This window comes from Dufourea novaeangliae, unplaced genomic scaffold (assembly GCF_001272555.1).
Source record: "Dufourea novaeangliae isolate 0120121106 unplaced genomic scaffold, ASM127255v1 scaffold18, whole genome shotgun sequence".
Classification (NCBI taxonomy): domain Eukaryota; kingdom Metazoa; phylum Arthropoda; class Insecta; order Hymenoptera; family Halictidae; genus Dufourea; species Dufourea novaeangliae.
In genome coordinates this window covers 938963-958256 of record NW_015373888.1, presented here as the reverse complement: position 1 = coordinate 958256, position 19294 = coordinate 938963, and the positions used below count along the sequence as shown (strand labels likewise).

Sequence of the window (19294 nt, the reverse complement as noted above, 5' to 3'; positions counted from 1 at the left end):
CTAAACAATTGGTCTTTCCCTTTATATTTAACTCATTACAAAGACTCGCAACAGTAAATTAAAATCTTCCAAACCTTTGTCGAGTTACATTCGATTGTTAATACATATTTAAACTTCACTTTTAGCAGCAATACATATTTCCTTGAACTTGTGTCAACTTGTACTTCACACAAAAGCTAGACAATTATTAACGTCGATACAATTCATGAGAAGATACCTATATAGATATAATTGACTAAAACTTATCTCTGCACAATAAATAATTATGATATTGAACATTCAAATTCACCATCCTTGGGTAAACAGTTCAATGACGAGGCTATGGCTCTTGTAATGTACGTCATTGTTCCAAAACTACCACTTGGAGCACTGTCATAAAAATGTTGACAAACATATGCTGCTCCACCGCAAAGGAGATTTCCCATTGCGGTTGTTTCTCGGTGCTCTTTTAGCTTAGCACAGCATAAGGTCGCATCTCCATCAATCTTCATCTAATTACATTAAATATACATAGTAAATGTAATTAATGAATGCTACATTAGACAGTTATAAATAGACTGTGGATTTTATGCATTTATAGCATTCAAAATTATCTGAAACTTAGTTCAGTAAGACGTATAATAAAAATTAATGAGGTTATTACTTGATGAGTATGTACACAGGTAACCCTAAAAATTCTTTTTGGATCTGAATTTTCATAAACTGGTCCATAAAAATGTATATTTGCATAAACATTCACAGCCTAGTTATAAGCGTACCTGATCATCTAAGAAGATAGCATTAGCTTTATGAACTAATTGCTCAACGGCGATCAATCCACCCAGAGAAGAAACCACATTATATTCAGTTACTAAAGTTAATACCATTAAAGCTTCAACCACTAATTGACGATATTCTGGTTGTGGTATGGTATTCAGAACAGTTTCTACTGCCAATGCAAATTTTAGTTCACCAGGCGTCATTTCCTGTGTGAGGTTTTGAGGTAGAACTCTACCCTCGATTGCTAATCCCTGGCACTATTAAAATAGGTGGATTTTAAAGTAATTGTAAAATTATTTAAAAAACTATAAAACGCAAAAAATCTGAGACATGTTTATGTAAAACGTACTGATATTTACCCGTTCAAGTACTTGCCATACACGGGGATAAAAATCCCGTGGCACCCTATTTAGTGCACCATCCAATCTTCGTCGTCGTAACCATTGACCCTGTCTATCTGGTTCTGATTCACTACCGTCAGTTTGGTCAGCACTTAAGAAACCTCCAATTTGTGACTTCTGAATTAATGTAATGATGTTACAATGAAATGTAAAGAACGAATATAATAGTTATTTGTTATGGACGTTACCTTGCTAACTCTGCTTGATTTACAGCTGATAACAGAGAAATTACCTCGACCAACTGAATACAGAAACGAATTATGAATTATTTTTAAGACAGGAGATCTAACAGAAATGCATAATATAAACTAAAAACTCATACCACTACTGATAGCAAACTCTTTTCCACTCATAATATGATGTAAAAGATTTTTCATTTCGAATGGTGATAAATTCAATAAATGTTCGGATGCTTCCTCTCCAGTGCATATTAAAGTTCTCGATAATTCAGTAGCCATTACTTGAATAATCAAACCTACTCTAAGTCTGAGCATTTCGTGAAACAGTTGCGGTTCTGTTCTAATAAACATTGCTAAATAAACAAGCAATTCCTGTGTTAACATGGCCGTAGATTCGTCATCTCCATACGCTTGATGAATTAATACTCGTAATTCATTTTCTGGCAACGGTGCAACAATAGTATGTTCATTAGTAGGTGGCATTCCGACTGTAACTTGTTTTTGACGAACTAACAAATCAGTGACCGCTTTAGCTAAATCTTCCACCCTTTTTCCTAACATTCCAGCTGTGTGACGTACAATTCCCCACATTTTCTGTTGACAAGCTTTTTCGTAAAGGTCTTTTAACAAATCCTTGATAAGGACTGGATGGCCCTCTTCTAACATGCCAGTATTAAAGTATAGGCCTTGTGAATCCACCTAGAGTTAATAATTAATTTAATTACAGCAAATAATATATATTACACATTAGTTTGTATACTCGTATGGATAACTTACAAGATACTGTAAAATATCCCCTTGTTCTTCTAAACTTTCAGTTTCCCTAAGCATCGATAACAACTCCTCAACTTCTGTATCTGCATATTGAGTTTCACCTATGGCTCTGTTTCTGTGTAGCCTTGTACAATTTGTCCAAGATAAAATTTCATCCGTAGGAGACGGTGTACGGTCAGCAGGAGGTGACTGCGTAGAAGTAGGAGATAATGTTGTATCTGTCACTTCAATAAATGGATTTGTGTTTGAAATAGTTGAAGGTCTTCGTTCCTCTCCTGCCATTCCAAGAATTTCAGCTACAAATTACAGTTTGTTCTTACAAATTACTTTGATAACCGAATAATTTAATTTCACAGTTTGTTATTCATTTTTCCTGTTAGTTAATTTGGGAATTAGTTATCATTTGTTAGTGCACTTAAATTCTTGGAGGATGGTAGGAACCATAGCTGTAGGAGTATATCGCATAAACACTTAAGCATCCACATTATGTAACATGCAATTGGAGTGCTAATAATTTAAATAGTGTTTAGCATTTATTATATTGATATATTAAGTGTCACTCACGTTCCACAGCAATTGATCTTGTTTTCTTTATGGCACCTTTAACAGACATTTTGCGTTTCAAATTCTTTCCAGTTCGAATAACTGGTCTGTTAAGAAGACCAGTACGATGTGGAAATGCACGCATCAGATGTTCCTCTAGATACTGTTGAACCTAATATATTAAATATAACATGAAATATAGTATAAATACGTATAATACGTTGCAACGTAAATTTGCTTCACCTGAGGATTTAACTTGTCCGGCTTTCCATCTTCAGAACTTCCTAAGAAATAATTTTTTCATAGTAGTTATCATTGCCAATGGTATTTTTCCTTGATCTGAAATAGCGATGCATGTAAAAAAAACCCCGAATTAAATCTACTTATTTATAGGAACGAAAAAAGCAGTGTATATTCTAAGTTATTTTTCGGATGTACTACACGTGGAATAATTCTATCTTGTTTATTAGCTTGCTCTAATAAAAACTTGTTCCGAATGATGATCTAAAGGTGCCTATCATCGTACCTAGATGATTATGAGTAGCAACGAGTGTTATAGTTGGCCTGCCGAGCATTTGCTTCCAGTTGATGGTAAGGAATGCCATATTGGTGATAAAATTGTTGGCAAGGAGGGCTGCATCGTTTGTCGTGTAGTACTCCTCCGCGTCAAAGTTCTAACATGCAACAAACGCGCACACCATAACACACATAAGCTGTCTCCTCAGACTGTTAGATTGTGTGTGCAAGAGGAAACGATCTCTCCATGAAACTGTTTTCTTTTTTTTTTCTTCCTTTCATTTCAATCGCATTGTCTCCATTGAAATTCTTTAACATTAATTGATTTCGCTTATGATGAATATGATGATATTAATAACACTAAAATATCACGCGATGAGATTTAATAGCTAGGTGAAACACTAACGTCAGCTGACTGAATTACATCAAGACCTTCCATAGCCACTAAGCAAAATTTAAAACGAAAACACCGATGCACGCATGCAGGCAGACATGTTAGATGTTCTTTGGATAGTGTATTTACATAATTTCAATAAGAAAAACGAAGTTCCACAAAAAATCATGTATATTTAAAAACCATAGATTTCATCTTTGTTACTCGACAGCCTAATACTTTGAACATTCTACCGTGTATTGCTTCTTATGCGTTCAAGGAGAAGTAACACAGATGAAAATTATGGTTTTTAAACATTAAATTACTGTACCTAGGTGAATGTTCTTGAGGGGCATGACCACGAGAGGACGGCCTAACATGTTCTGCCAGCTAGACTTCAAGAAATTAATTTCGCCTTTGAATATGTCAATCATGAGCTCATAGTCCGATGCGATATAGAAGCGGGTCATGTCTGTCAACTAATGTTTGATGCACGAATAAGAGGCAACATAAGAAAAGAAATAAAAGTATAAAAGAGCAGACAGTTTGTTGAGTATACAGAATACTTACCTGTGGAGTGAATGCAAATATTTTATCGTTCAATGAATATAATTTACTGGTGCTTAAAATTCCTACATCTCTTGATTTACGCCCAGACAGACCTAATTTTTTGTTTCGACCTGAAAATAAATAATTCTTATTTAAAAGTGAAATGAAGTATTGTGTATATCATAGAGATTTTACAATTCAGGCATACCTAAATAAGTATACAAATGACTGAGTACTTTTGCAGGCTGTACTTCTATAGGAGCAACTTCTGCAATTGTTTGTACATGGATATCATGCTGAGCTATTTTTTCCCGAATTTCTGCATCTTCTGCTAGTATCACAACCTGTACTACGACATCTGGTTTTTTTTCACTGCATAAACGTCTATTCAACGGATCTAATTCACCGACAGCCAGGAAACCCTATTATTGAAGAAGACATAAATTATAGTTCACTGTACATATATATTTTTCCGATATTTGGGTACTTACTTCTTGTAGTAATTTTCCTAATATGTAAAGAGATTGAGCCCACATAAATGGACATCTACCTAATGCAACTCGTTTTTGACTACCTGGTTCAGCATACTCTGCTGATACATTTGCAGCTTCCACAGAATATAACTCAGGTACTAATTTCATTCCATCATCGGTTTTAATCATTATTTCTTCTAACTGTTTTGTGTATTCTGCTACTGCTTCGATATTTCCTTGAAAGCAATAATCCACAATTAAATAGCAAAAGAATAATGGCCATTCGCATTCTATGTTTTCAAACATACGCAACTCCCATGGTTCATAATAAAGCCTATTAAAAACATGATAAATTTATTGGTAAATATTGATCTAATATTTAAAGTATTTTTTCATTTATTTTACTTGCCTGTTGAGATCCTCCTTTGCTGTTTTATATCCATCTCTTAGAAACCTTTTGCATCCATAACGACCTTGCAGTTTCTTAGTGATAGTATCTCTTGTTAATTGAATTAAATTAGGTTCATCCACAGCAAATGCTGGAAAGCTTATCACAGATAGCAATCCACTGTCTAATTCTTTTGAATTTGATTCGCGTGGTAACATAGACTGTAAAACAGCTTGACATTTTTGTGCTTCATCTGCCAATACATGAATTACAGAAGTAGGTCCACCTCTTGCTCCGAACAAATCCAGTTCATTCATTGCTTCCATTGCTGCTTTAGCCATTCCAATACTGCTGGCATTTAGCTCAGGTAAACCATGATTTGTTTTATCACCTCTTTCCCAAATACCATAATCAGGTGTGCAATAAGCTGACTCAATATAAAATACTAAATTTTGGATAAATGCTACCTAAAGTTGAGTTATAAAAATTTATAATTAAATTGTTATAAGTTTTATCACATATGATGCAGTGTCTAGTTACCTCATCCAAATTGAAAACAATTTGTAATCCAGATGCTGTCATTTGTGCTAATATAAGTAGATAAAGAGAAATGGCATCTATTTGAAGATGTCCCCATTCTGTGTCTCCCACAACGGTTTGTCCATTGACAGAACTATATTTGGCATGTAAAGCATCATGTGGGTTTTGACTGGATTTAAACTTTTCTACCTTTTCTTTTTGTTGCATCATTGCCATTAACAGACCCCTCATTAATTTCACACAGCTTTGTTCTAATTCATATGTTTTTGCTCTATCTTCATCTGCATCGGCTATTTTTTTATATGCCATTGAAAGGCCCCATACAGCAAGAATACAATACACATTATCACGTACCCAGGCGTGATCATTCTCAGGACTTGCAGGGAAAAGACCTGTGACTGCATTTTGATGGTTCATAATAATATTGTGAACTATTCGCTGATAATAATCCAAACGAACACCGGAATTACTACGACTCCTCATTTTGAGTATGTTAAATAACTTCTGAAAATGTTTTTAGTTTTATTTTACTATAAATCACATTAAATTGTCATAGTTCCATCATATATGTACATAAATACATTAATATCTTCAGGTTAAGTTTATATCGTTTTTTCGAAATACCTTTATAACACTTCTTTAAAATTCTTATTTAAGTGGTAACAAATATTTATATTCCGCTTAAATAAACTGTCACATGGAAGATATAAAAATTTGTTGTGTACACATTTTTTTATGTCATTTAAGAAACATACACACACGCATATATTCTTTATACAATGTGAAACGAATGTCAAACATAATAGACCTCTGTAGTATTACAGAGGAACTATTCATACTTGAATAAACTTCATATACATATGAACTAAAATTTCAAAAACATCATTTTCACTATTTTCAGTTATTTATTTATCACATAAAAGTCATAGAAATTCGTTATGTACACAGTTAATGTAATCTTATACTTATGATAGATTGATTTATTAAATCATACTTTTGGAAAACTATAACAACAAAGAACACGTCATATAACAAAGTCTACATTTTCTCAGTAAAATTAAATACACTAATAGTATTTTGAATTTATTTATCGTATTCTAATTATTAATTTTTTTTTTTAAATTTAGGCACTCTTCTATTCCTATTTCTATTTTTAACATTAGTAGTTTCATAAAAGTTGCTACCAATCTTTTTTCGTTTGTTAGCCCTTTCTACAGCTCTTCGTTCTTTACTTGTTAATTTTTTCCCTGTGTGCATTGATTTTTCTGTTTTAGAAACTGTAGAAGAAACTTTGAATGTACCACTGCTTGAAATAGTATTTTTGTTGAGCATTTCATTATCACTAGAATCATACTCTTCCTCTACTACATTGTATGCACTTTGCAACAAAGTATCTTTTTCTAAAGGAAGAGGAATTTCATCATCAGTATAATCATCATTCTTTTCGTTATTATTTTCAATCTCTAAACGCTTATCCTTTTCTACATTTTCCGTAAACTCCGCTTCAAATTCTATTATAGATTTATCTTCAGTTTCATCAACATCATTATCATCCATATCTGACACCATTGAACTATTTTCTTGGTTCGTTATAGAATCAGTAAGTTCAACACATAAATGACTTTTAACATCATCACCTGAATATGGCAAACCAACTCGTATTTTTCTAAAATCTTGTATCACAGATAATTGATATTTTGATGCTTTATCCTCTTTATTTTCTGTTTGTTCTGTATTGACACTATTTTCTTTTTCAATATTACTATTTTCAACAGAAGACTCATTATTGACTGCCACCTTTGGTAGTGGTTCTTCAAAGCCACAAGGGGGAACATAGAAAGGTAATTTACCACGCTGCCAATCATTCAAAATCATACGTGAAACAGTGGCAATATCCGGTTCACCTTTTTTTAATAATTTTCCACTCTTACGAGCCAATTTCTCCAGAAAATCTACATGATCGCTCCATTCCATTATCTTATAAGTCTTTCGTATGTATTCTGGTTTTACTCGTGCTAACACATCCGAGACGTAATCTTCTGGATTTTGAACAAGTTCAACCCTTACTACACCTTTTAACACTTTTTCCGTGTCAGTTTCCGCTGATGGATACACTACACCTGGACAATCTATTAAATAAATTCGGCGCATCAAAGTAATATATTGCCATACTTTTGTTTCACCTGCTATTGGTGCAACATTGCATACTTTTTTCGATCTTAAAGTATTTATAACCGAACTCTTCCCTGTATTGGGATATCCTATAAAACCTACACTGATTTGTTTTTTATCGATATGTAGCTTTGCAAATTGCCTCAATAGATTTATTAAAGAACCTTTACCGAATGGATGTGTCATCGAAGCATGAAATGCTACTGTTGGATACTCTGCACTTAAAATAGCAACCCATCTTTGTGTAACCCATGCTGGTACAAGGTCTACTTTGTTTAAAATAAACATTAAATGCTTATGAGGCTTCTCTGTCTTAAGATATTTTTCTATTGGAGGAGATCTAGTTCCTAAAGGATCTCTGGCATCTAAAACCTGTAAAATAACATCAGAAGAGTCTATAACTTTATATAATTCATTCCAAATTCTTCTGCTCTGTCCTGCCGCCATAATCCAGTCTCTTTGTGCATCTTTGGTACCTGTATCAGGACGTATGAGATCTATATCTTTTGTATCTTTTTCTTTATTATATGTTTCTTCTTTTTCTTCTGCTAATTTTTGTAATTCATCATACGATGATATTGTTAAATTTGGTCTTTTCCTTAATTTCTTTGGACCAAATACACTTTCAAAACTTTCTGTATCTAGTAAATGTACTCTTGCATTTGCAGCCTTTTGTTGGAGAAGAGTTACTGGCAACTGTGTAGGTTTCATAATAACGTTATAGGAGTCTTTCATAGCTTTCCCTAATTCATCTTGGAATTTTTGTAAAGCATTTTGGGAAATTACTCTTGAATTTCCAAACCATCTCTGTGAAGGTTCTACACGAGACATAGAACCAGAAGGTTGCCATCCTTGGAACGGTGCTGGTCGAAGTATTTTACCTGTACGATCGCGCTTGGGTTTTTGATTACGATACATTTGTAATCTTTTAATTGTTGCTTTAGATCGTACTTTTGCCACACCCTTTAATCCTTCTGTAGGTCGTTCTGGATTCATGCTGTGTCCAGAACGATTAAATCCCTCCTTTCGAGGAGGTTTATTTGTAACCTGTGATTTTGCCATTTTGCCTAAAAGAAGTATATATCTTAATTCAGTTTGAAATTAATTAAAACTACTATAATGCAAATAAAATGATCTACATTGTAAAGTACAATTTATAATTTGTTAGCATCAGGAAATGTGCTTACCTTTTCTTTGAATCTACTATGTTTTATAGTAGTTATGTACTTTTTATTATTTTCAAACAAGTATTGCTAATAATTCTCAAAATTACTCTTTAAATATAAATTATATGCGTATCTCAATCATTATTTCTTAAATGTTTGGTTAAATTGTGAAGAATACACGTGCGTGCATCTCTTTTCTCGCAGGGTGCATTCTCATTGATTCTCATCAATTCTCATGTAAATCAATGACGTTTTATTTCTAGGGACATAAAGTTATTTCTAAAACCATTTCGTAAATTACGAAATATTTCTCAATTATTAATGTTGCTACTAATAATAATATTTTGTGATAATTGAAACTCGAACATTTGTCATTAATTTTTTATCCCGTTAATAACTTTGAAATATAAAGACAATTTATATAAATACATTGATAGTATAATTATCTGATAACACTTATGAAATATGACTCGCGAAAATATATACAGTGAAACCACGTTAACTGCGCGGAGAGCCTAGACGCTGTCTATCCGTGAATCATCCCCACCACTGGGGGATCTCCCTTGATACCGGTCAAGCGTATACTTTATTCCCTTTCAGTGCCCTTCTCGAATCGACGGCCGAACGAGGAGAGCCCAAAAGTTAAATGCCCGCGTGTCGGTAAGACAACACTAATGCAACGATAAAAATTTGTATACATTATTTTAATATCAAAATATTTTTTCCAAATAATGTGTTTATGACAATTAAATAAAATAACATACAACTGTAACAATAAGTAGTCACACCTAGTTTTAAAGATTCTAATTCAACTTATAAATATTTTATTTTAATTTTCATGACCTTGTTACGTACGTCAGTAACTAGTCAAATCTATCATCACTCTCATAATTCCTTCGGTCATATCAACTGAAACTTTAATATATGTATGTAATAAAAGTTAATGATACAAAAAATTACAAAAGAATAACTCTACTATTGTGGAAAATGAAATATTTTTCTTTGTAATATATAAATATTCTTTAAATCGAATTTGAAAAATTGCAAATAGAATTAAACATACCCAAATACTCATTGGTACGGGGAGGATAGCGGATGCTACGAAGACCGGTTCATCCTCTCTTGCGTTATCGAATTAATTTAAAATAATTTAATCTAAATTGGATAAATATTAAAGGAAAGTCACGATAGAGAGTTAATGAAGGTACTTACATCTATCTAGTATAAATAATTAGAGATGAAAAGCGCAGATCGCGTACTTCGAAACAAGCGAGCTCACTTTACGTCTTATCACTCCGGTATCCACAAGACGAATAACCCTTCGGCTATTATCCGGAGGATCACGATATGTTGATCGGTACGTAAAGGTACGTTCCTTCTCCATTACAAGTTCCATTTCAACGAAATAGAATGTTCACTACAGTATTATATTTCATTACGACCTTTTTATTATGCGTATTGCCCGAGATTAAGTCAGCAGGCAATGACCCTCATAAAATAGAAAAACAGAGATATAAGAACGATTTTGCAGAAGTACCTGTGTTGCAAAAAATTTCAACGCTGTATGTTCTGTGCCTCTGATCGACCAATTTTCTAAAACTCGCATTCCAATATACTCTACGATTAATAAAGAGATTATACTGCGCACGTGCCCCGGTCTACCCCCGAAAATTGGTTGTTGCAATTGGTTTTAGCTGGATAGCATTAATGCACGATACCATGTGGTATTGTTGCACCCTTTTCTGGAAATTTTGAAACTTGCAATGCTTTCCTGAATACCGTATATGATAAATAAGTATTTCTGGTTAATTTGATAATAACGCCAAAGTTTATTAAATATCTGACAGGTGTTACCAATTATAGAGTGTTAATAAAAATGTGGAATACTTTCATGGGGTGCATTCTATATGCAAAACTATAGATCAAGAATGAACCCGCTAACAGCGGCGGTAATATTTATAGGGAAATGTTGTTCAGAATGATGACCTTGACAACATATTTCAAGGTTATCCAAATCTGTGAGGAGTTTATTATTGTGAATAATTACCAAAAAGCCTTGTCATCACAGAAAAAATTTGAATAAGTGAAAGTATTTTTATTAAATTGTAAATACAACACTGCGGTCGTTTTACTTCTGCGTAGTAGGTGCCGACTGATTGGATGATTTAGATTCTCGCATAGAAGCGCTGCGTCTTCGCTTTAATTCTTCCTGACGTCTGTTTTTCGCTTCCTTTTGTCTTTGTGCTAACAATTTCGCGTATTCAGCTGCTTGCTGCTTGCGAGCTAAGCATCGCCTCTTCTTCAGAGCTAGTCTATGTCGTTTACGCTATAAAAGCAATATACATTTATTATTTATTGATTTTACTGTATCGTTAATAGTCTCGTAAGACTTGAACAAAACGTGAAGATATTTCGGACGAAGGTGATGTGTGTATATACCTGTAGAGTAAGCGGGGTGATAAGACGTTGAATCTTAGGAGCCTTGAAGCGGTCCTTTTTGCCTTCCTTTTGAATAGGCCGTTTTACAACGAACTGACGTACATCGTCACGTTTAGCCAAGTTGAAGAGTTTACGAATTTTGCTCGCTCTCTTAGGTCCTAATCGACGTGGTACATGTTTGTCAGTTAAACCTGGGATTTCCTATAATAAGGATTTAATTAATTTATGTAAAAAGTATCCTAACTGAAGTAAGAAATTTGGACAAATTGAGTGTTTCGTTCGTACACTGAGAAACAGTACAGGAAATATATGTACTCTCTCCCAAATCAAAAACGAAGTTTAATCTTCCATGTATACGATAGTATCTTAAGATACAATGACAAAGTTCTTAGATACACCCTAAATGACATGGGTAAGGTAATGTACATGTAAAAATTTAAACAGAATGATTATTCATACCTTCTCGCCTTTCCTGACAATAACAAGAGCAAGCACAGACAAATTTGCATCTACAATACATCCACGAACTGATTTACGTTTACGTTCACCATCACGCCTTGGCCTGTAGCAAGATTGTCCCTTTGAGAGCAGTAAACGTACACGACCTATTCACGGGTATATTACATTACTATAAATATACGATATATAGATAAATATTAAATTGTGATTACAATAGCATTAAAATAATATTATGACAATTTACCATTGGTCAGGACACCTTGCTTCATAGGAAATCCTTGTTTGTCATTGCCACCAGAAATGCGGACAACATATCCTTTCCACTCGTCACCTAAAGCATCAGCTTCAACTTCAGCGCCCATGCGCTTTTCAAAAAATATTCTAAGTTTGTGTTCATCAGAAATCTCGAACAATTTCTGAGATCCTGTCGCTGGAAAAGACACGTTCAGCTGAAACAGAGACAACATAAACATTAGATTGCAACATAAAAATTAAACACTAACGAATTCTTATGGGGTTAATATATATTACAATATTCTGACGGAACTTTGCTGGTAAATTATTTTTCTGTGTCTAATCAACAGTAAGATAATTACTGCGATATTCTCAGCGTTAGTAGTTCATACATTAAACAGTTAAATCTGATTACAATGTTTCAATTAGACAAGATAGCACTCATGGATTAATGTCTCCTATAAAACATACACACTTAAAATAGCAAGTATAGGAATAATTGACAAAATATGTATACACAAAATTATGCACAGCTTTTCATTGTATAAATAAAATTAATAATTGTTTCTATTCCTTGTAAGATGTTCGAAATATTGCTTGATTCGTACCTTCATCGTGACAAGTATCAAACAGTGCCACGAGCCATGGACAGAAAGAAAGTGGTTGATTCAAACAGTCGCTAGGGAGCGCATACCGGATATCCGTTTCAAATAAAATGAAATTTTAAACCGAAATTATAATAAATAAGTTTGTAATTATTTTGTCACAATTAGAGTGTAACTTTTAATATAGGTATTAAACTTTTAATGCAAAAGTGAATATCATACTCGTAATGAACGTATTAATAAATTTCTATACTCATTTCACACGTAATCTTGGATTTCTTTCGATTAATGCAATTGGGATTTTGATACAATCTCTATATTGCTCTATGAACCGCCAAACAAAATATGGACCACCCCCTGGTACAACATGGAGCACCTCATTCATGTTGCTCGTAGAAGACACAACAAAAAACTAAAGACCAAAAATAACAGTTACGTTAAATATTTTTTGGAAAAAATAAGCTTATTTTTGACTAGTCATTGAGCAAAAAGTAATTTTTATTTAAATGGAAACCAAATATTAATAAATCGCGAAGAAGTTTTTCAAAGAATGACGTGAATAAAAAAATGGATTTTTATATAACTATTCTGGTTACGAATAATCATTATAAATGATCAACATTTTGTTTGGTTACCAATAATATTTATCAATCACGGAAATTTGTTTTGGTTGCGAATAACTGTTATCAATGATAGAAACTGTTTTTGGTTGCATATAACCATTATTAATGACGGGAAATTTTTTCGGTTACGCGGTAACTAATATCACCAACCACTCGGTGATATAATAATGATTATGAAATAAGCACCTACTAAAAAAGGCATCAGTTGTATCACTATTTTATTTGTATTTTGTGGACATTTCTTTTATAACATTCTATTTATATCACTTTTACGTGAAAATAAATATTAGCGTAAAATCGTATGGAATTATAAATGTCGAAGAAATGTTTGTAGATTGAAACTTTTACATTCAGAGAAGTTCATTACAGTTCATTATTGATAGAACGTTACAAATCAGAGTTTGACCAGTCTGACCTGACGACTCTTCACCACAACCACAGACGAACGTAAGTAGCATAGACGGGAATGCTGTTTTTCGTAACATTCAGTAACATCTGAGAGGCTGAAGTGGGATAGGCAACTATTTTGTACGGCGGTGTGCAAAATTATATTATGTAAAAGTAAATAAATATGTTAAATTTATATGTTAGGTGAATAAATAAGAATGTACTTTATTCGAATCATTCTATATACCTTTTCCTTTCAAATGGAGCGTTCATTTTCATTAATTGTTTGTAGAGACAAATACACATGCATAATAATAATATAAAGAAATTTTGATCAAGTGAAGAGTATAAATACATGGGCTTCATCAATGAATGTAATAAATTGAATAAAATAGATAACAATATACTTGCAAGATGAATTGAAAAATTAAGAAATGATTTGTACTTTATGTACAATAAGATGCTTTTTATATTATGTATGGCAATAAGTGTCACCAGTGTATTTTATAGAAATCGAAAGCCGCAGGAGGGGGGCAGCGTTCTGAAATGCCGACTTGCGGGCGTGTGTGACATTTTGATGTAGTGTGTCTTCGATAATTTTCATTATGTATCGATTTAATACATAGATATTTGCGATAAATGGAGTTTACCGAAAATAGTTCTACGAACTCAGTGTAAGATAGGTAATATTACAACATATATAGTTTATTTCTTTATAGGTTAGAGACTGGTCACCCGGAACAAGAGAAATGATTGTGATGAGTTGAACATTAAAGAAAGCAAGTATCTTTAACACATGTTCATTATTGATGTTTCAGACAAGTTTTCTGATCAACACAAATAGTGTACAGTTGTTTGGAACTAGTATGAGAGTTGAATGCATCTTAATGATTATCTATAAGAAATGTGTATAATCTAACAAAGGATTTGTTTAATAGAAAGACATGGATGCTTCAGTGATAGAAGTCCTTCGACAAGCAGGTAGTCAAGATCCAAATATTTTAAAACCTGCTGGACGATTATTAGAACAGTGGAAAACTGAAAGAGGATTCTATATTACATTATTTGTAAGTTATCTATATAAATCAATCAGTGAAAAGTTTGATGTAAATACTTCACATGTAAATGATATAATTCATGATCGTACTAGTGTCAAAGAACGTATCATGAAATATTTATACGTATACAAAAGTTTCTATTATTGTGTATTTCTGCCTATCAGTTTAATATGTATGTATATAACAATTGTTTCAGAACGTATTTTCTGATCATTCCTTGACTGTCAATGTTAGATGGATGGCTATTGTGTGTTTTAAAAGTGGTGTTGATAGATATTGGAGAAAGAATGCACCAAAGTGAGTATTATACCCAGGTGATTTATTAATATTCTAATTACTATGACTATAGTTGATGAACTGAATCATAAAATAAATGTTTTATTATTATTTCAGTGCAATTGCAGAGGATGAAAAAGAATTTCTTAGACAACGTTTAATATCAAATTTTGAAGAGCCTGTAAATCAATTAGCTCTACAATTGGCAGCTCTTATTGCTAAAATTGCAAGGTAATATTTGTTAACTGGAGTAGTTATTTCTTCTTCGATGTAGTAAGCAATTAAATGGACTAATGTTGTACAGATACGATTGCCCTAGAGAATGGGATACATTAATTCCAACATTACTGAATGTTGTAAGAGGACAGAATCCCTTAGCTCAACATCGAGCACTGTTAACATTGCGCTATGTTGTTAAAGCTTTAGCTTCTAAAGTTTTTCCTGCAGACAGACAACTTTTCCGAGAATTGACCAGTAATGTGTTCAATTTTATTTTGAATTTATGGAACACCTATACTGAATCTTTCTTCATACTGGCATCAAACGGAGCAGATACAAATCAGATACAAGAAGCTTTAGAAAAAGCATTACTTTTATTGAGAATACTTAGAAAACTTATTGTGCATGGGTTCGGAATAGTTTCTGAATCACAAGATGCTATGTTATTCTTAGAAATTGTGTATGAACGTGCAAGAACTGGCCTTGAGTGTCGTTAGTATATTCAGTTGATGATTTGAATGGTAAAATGACTTGGATTTAATCTCTTACTCAATATTATCTGTGGTTATAGGAAAGACTTTAATCTCGAGGGGCATACAACTGGAAGCATGCGACAAATTTATAATTCTCTTGATAAAAGTGCTAATAGGAGTGGATGAAATGCATCGGGAATGCTGTATTGAACTACTATCAACCACCTTAAAATTCACCGTTTTTTACTGTTTCACAGAAGCTGGTCAAAATTTAGCTTTTGAGAAATTTATTATTCAATGTTTTAATTTATTAAAACGCATGTTACAAATTTCTACATATGATCCAGAAGTTATAGCTTTAAACGAACGTGATGTTATTGCATGGGCACACAGAGGGATCAAAGTGAACAAAGTACAAAGAGAAATTTTTACTCCTGATACGTTAACTGAAATCTGTTCAAGACTTGTAACACATTATTTCCTCTTAACACCTGCTGAGTTGGAGTTATGGGACACAGATCCAGAAAACTTCTGTAAGTAATGATCTATGTATTTATATACATAGCTTTAGAGATTACTATTATTACATAGAACAATTGATTTTAGTTGTTGATGATGTAGGAGAAACATCGAAATACAGTTTAAGGGTAAATGTTTGAATCACATGTAATAGATACAATTATAATCGTTAGATATTAAGTTGCTTTATGATTCATACTTTATTTTTAGCCTTGTACAGAATCTGTATTTGTCGAAATTTTTCATCAGTTTAAAGACATTCTTACACCAGTTTTGGTTGATTTGATGCAAAGGCACCATCAACCTGTTGACTCTGATAATTTGCACGCTATTTTATTGAAAGATGCAGTGTACAATGCTGTTGGTTTGGTTGCTTTTGATTTATATGATGAGGTAAACGATAAAAATCTGTTCTGAAAGATGTGTATTAATTTTTAAAGCATGATAAAGAGTATTTTTATATATTAGGTAAACTTTGATCAATGGTTCTCTACCACTTTGAAAGAAGAGTTGAAGATTCGAAGTAACAATTATAGAATTATTAGAAGACGCGTATGTTGGCTTATTGGACAATGGACAAGTAAATAAATTTTCCAGTTATACTTATGGATAAATTATGAATTTTATTGTATAATTGAAATTGCAGCTGTCAAATTGAGCACAGAACTCAGACCAAAGGTATACGAACTTATGGTGGAGGTTTTGAGTCCAGATGAAGATTTGGGTGTTCGTTTGGCAGCAAGCGATGCCTTGAAACTAGCTATAGATGATTTTCAATTTAATCCAGAAGAGTTTTCTCCTTATTTAGAACCAACGTGTTCATTATTGTTTTCTCTCCTAAAGGAAGTAAAAGAATGTGATACCAAGGTATGCGTAAAAGTATCTGGATTATTGTCAAAGTAAGTTTTGAGAATACAACTGGTTACTGTTTTAGATGCGCGTTCTATATGTTTTATCATTTATGATTGAACGTGTTGAAAGCGAAATAAACCCGTATGTTGGAGTTCTCAGTTCGTATCTACCAGCTCTATGGCAACTATCCGAGGAACATAATATGTTGAGGTGTACTATAATTTCAACACTAATACATTTAGAAAAGGTGGTTTATGTTTTTAAGTTATGCTATTAATTGTGTTTGATGTTCTAATCAAACTTTTTAATATTTTCATTAACGATAGGCCTTAGGTCGTGAAAGTGTTATATTACAACCCCTGGTGGTAGGTGTTGTTGCATTCAGTTGTGATGTCCATCAGGATGAACATGTTTATTTGTTAGAAGAAGGATTGCGATTATGGTCAGCTTTGTTGGAAAATACACCTGCACCAACACCTGCCATAATGGATTTGGCCAAGAATATACCAGCATTGTTAGGTCGGTGAATATTTATGCGTGTATGCTTGAAATATCTTGTGGTTATCAAGATGCTAAATGTTATTAGTACTTTCAGAACAATCTGTGGAATATTTCAAAATATGCCTGTATATAGTCGAAGAATACATAATACTAAGTCCACAAGAATTTTTAAATCAAAGGGGAGCAGTTATAGTTGAAACTCTTAGGTCGATTATGAGTGATTTGAGAACGGAAGGACTATTGATGGTTTTGCCAGTATATGAAACATTCATGTGTGCTTGTTCTCGGCAAGGTGCAGAACTGATCAAACCTGTTTTATTAACTATATTCGAGTGAGTATAAAGATAGGAAAGACAACAAGTATACTAAAGAAAATTAAGTGCATTAACGATTATTTAATTTTTATAGGAATGTGTATACGGAAGATGAATCTGTATTAGTGATGAATATATATCTAACGATTATGGCAAGAGTTTTATGGTTTTATAAAGATATTTTTATACAGGTAGAAAACTTTTATATTTAACGTTAAAGTTTTGAGCTTTTCTATTATGAACGTTAAATTTTTATGCAGATACTAAGTGAACTAACCAGAAAAATAGGCGGAAACGAACAAAGTGAGGAAGCTGTTCTTGGACATTTAATACGTGTATGGGTTTTCCATATGGAACTCACCTTCCAGACAGACAGACGTAAATTGTTAGCCCTTGCACTTTGTTCACTCCTTGGAGCTAACAGTCCTCCGAGTGTTCTTGAGCATTTCCCACAAATAATACTAAATATTGTCGAAACTCTTAATGATATAACCAAATCTGATAATTTAGAATATGACTTTATAAGATTCGGCATTGAGTAAGTCCAAACCCCTAAAAGTTACTTATACTAATGAAACGTATGGCGAGGCTTATTTTACTTTCATTATTTTATTTTTTAGTTCGTTAACACTTGGCGAACAATCGAATTCACCGCCATATGTAGATGAAGACTACGGCAGTGAACATGAACAGCGAAAAAGAAGACTTGCTTTCAATGACATTGTGACCTCAATATCTTTGAAAGATACATTACAAAATCAGGTAAAGTAGAGTTTAGTTTTATTAATAATAATATTATTATTTAAAAATCATGTAGATATAATCTTTGTATTTTAGTTACTTACATTAAGAGGATTAGTTGGCGATGATCAGTTCAATCAAATGATGTCAACTCTCAAACCAGAAATTGATGAGCAACTTAAGTTTTATATATCTCTATGAAAGAGGAGTAAGTCACATAAGGAAGAAGAGAAAAGAATGGGTCGATTCAGTCAATCGCTATACTACGTGTAAAAAAAGCTTTACAGCGCTCTACTGTAAAACGGCACTATTTTATTGTATAATATTAGCTGTTTCACTGTACTAATAATGTTGATAATAAAAGAAACCTATGTCATTTCAGATTTATGTTTTGATTATAAACTGTTAGAAGGTACGAGTGGAATGAAAATATCACTCGATAAATCCTGTTCTTATTAAGGGCGGTAATTATACAAATTAGTTACGTTATGAAGTATTTAGATACAATTAAACAGTACAAAGTTATACAAATTTGGATAACATAAGGTGATAATTTATGTCTTAAAGTTATTTAAAAAATTAAATGTTTGTAAATACTTTTTGTAACCACCACACGTATAATTAAGGTGAAACATTGTTTTATGTGACTTAATCGAGTTTTCAACGAATAGACTGTAATTGTTTTTATAAATATAGATATATTGAATTAATTTACAGAAACTAGAATCAATCAATTTGTTTAATTTATTAAAGGTTCTATC

At 32.7% G+C, this 19294-nt stretch overlaps 4 protein-coding genes across 4 annotated transcripts; 1 reads left to right on the top strand and 3 right to left on the bottom strand.

Annotated features, from left to right (window-relative positions):
* Positions 1-245: 245 nt before the first annotated feature.
* On the bottom strand, positions 246-5995 carry LOC107194897 (probable phosphorylase b kinase regulatory subunit alpha). Its single transcript, XM_015584613.1, has 15 exons — positions 5496-5995; positions 4977-5422; positions 4586-4901; positions 4303-4516; positions 4116-4225; positions 3183-3330; positions 2955-2995; positions 2900-2923; positions 2678-2828; positions 2117-2409; positions 1483-2038; positions 1349-1401; positions 1119-1277; positions 759-1016; positions 246-491 (listed from the first exon to the last, which is right to left on the bottom strand). Exons 1-15 carry the CDS (start codon positions 5976-5978, stop codon positions 264-266), a joined length of 3480 nt encoding a protein of 1159 aa, XP_015440099.1. The 5' UTR covers positions 5979-5995; the 3' UTR covers positions 246-263.
* Positions 5996-6599: 604 nt separating this feature from the next.
* Positions 6600-10124, bottom strand: LOC107194887 (nucleolar GTP-binding protein 2). The gene is made up of 4 exons (XM_015584602.1): positions 10046-10124; positions 9897-9954; positions 8855-9092; positions 6600-8734 (listed from the first exon to the last, which is right to left on the bottom strand). The coding sequence occupies exon 4, from the start codon at positions 8727-8729 to the stop codon at positions 6600-6602; it is 2130 nt and encodes a 709-aa protein (XP_015440088.1). The 5' UTR covers positions 8730-8734; positions 8855-9092; positions 9897-9954; positions 10046-10124.
* Positions 10125-10907: 783 nt separating this feature from the next.
* LOC107195022 (40S ribosomal protein S6) lies at positions 10908-12618 on the bottom strand. Its single transcript, XM_015584780.1, has 5 exons — positions 12574-12618; positions 11976-12180; positions 11732-11877; positions 11273-11473; positions 10908-11159 (listed from the first exon to the last, which is right to left on the bottom strand). The coding sequence occupies exons 1-5, from the start codon at positions 12577-12579 to the stop codon at positions 10962-10964; spliced, it is 756 nt and encodes a 251-aa protein (XP_015440266.1). The 5' UTR covers positions 12580-12618; the 3' UTR covers positions 10908-10961.
* Positions 12619-14524: 1906 nt separating this feature from the next.
* Positions 14525-18857, top strand: LOC107195244 (importin-11). Its single transcript, XM_015585049.1, has 16 exons — positions 14525-14647; positions 14835-14935; positions 15032-15145; positions 15219-15625; positions 15705-16139; positions 16213-16253; positions 16336-16518; positions 16594-16705; positions 16772-16992; positions 17060-17224; positions 17304-17496; positions 17573-17810; positions 17887-17983; positions 18053-18330; positions 18413-18554; positions 18630-18857. Exons 1-16 carry the CDS (start codon positions 14525-14527, stop codon positions 18732-18734), a joined length of 2955 nt encoding a protein of 984 aa, XP_015440535.1. The 3' UTR covers positions 18735-18857.
* The last annotated feature ends 437 nt before the right edge of the window (positions 18858-19294 follow it).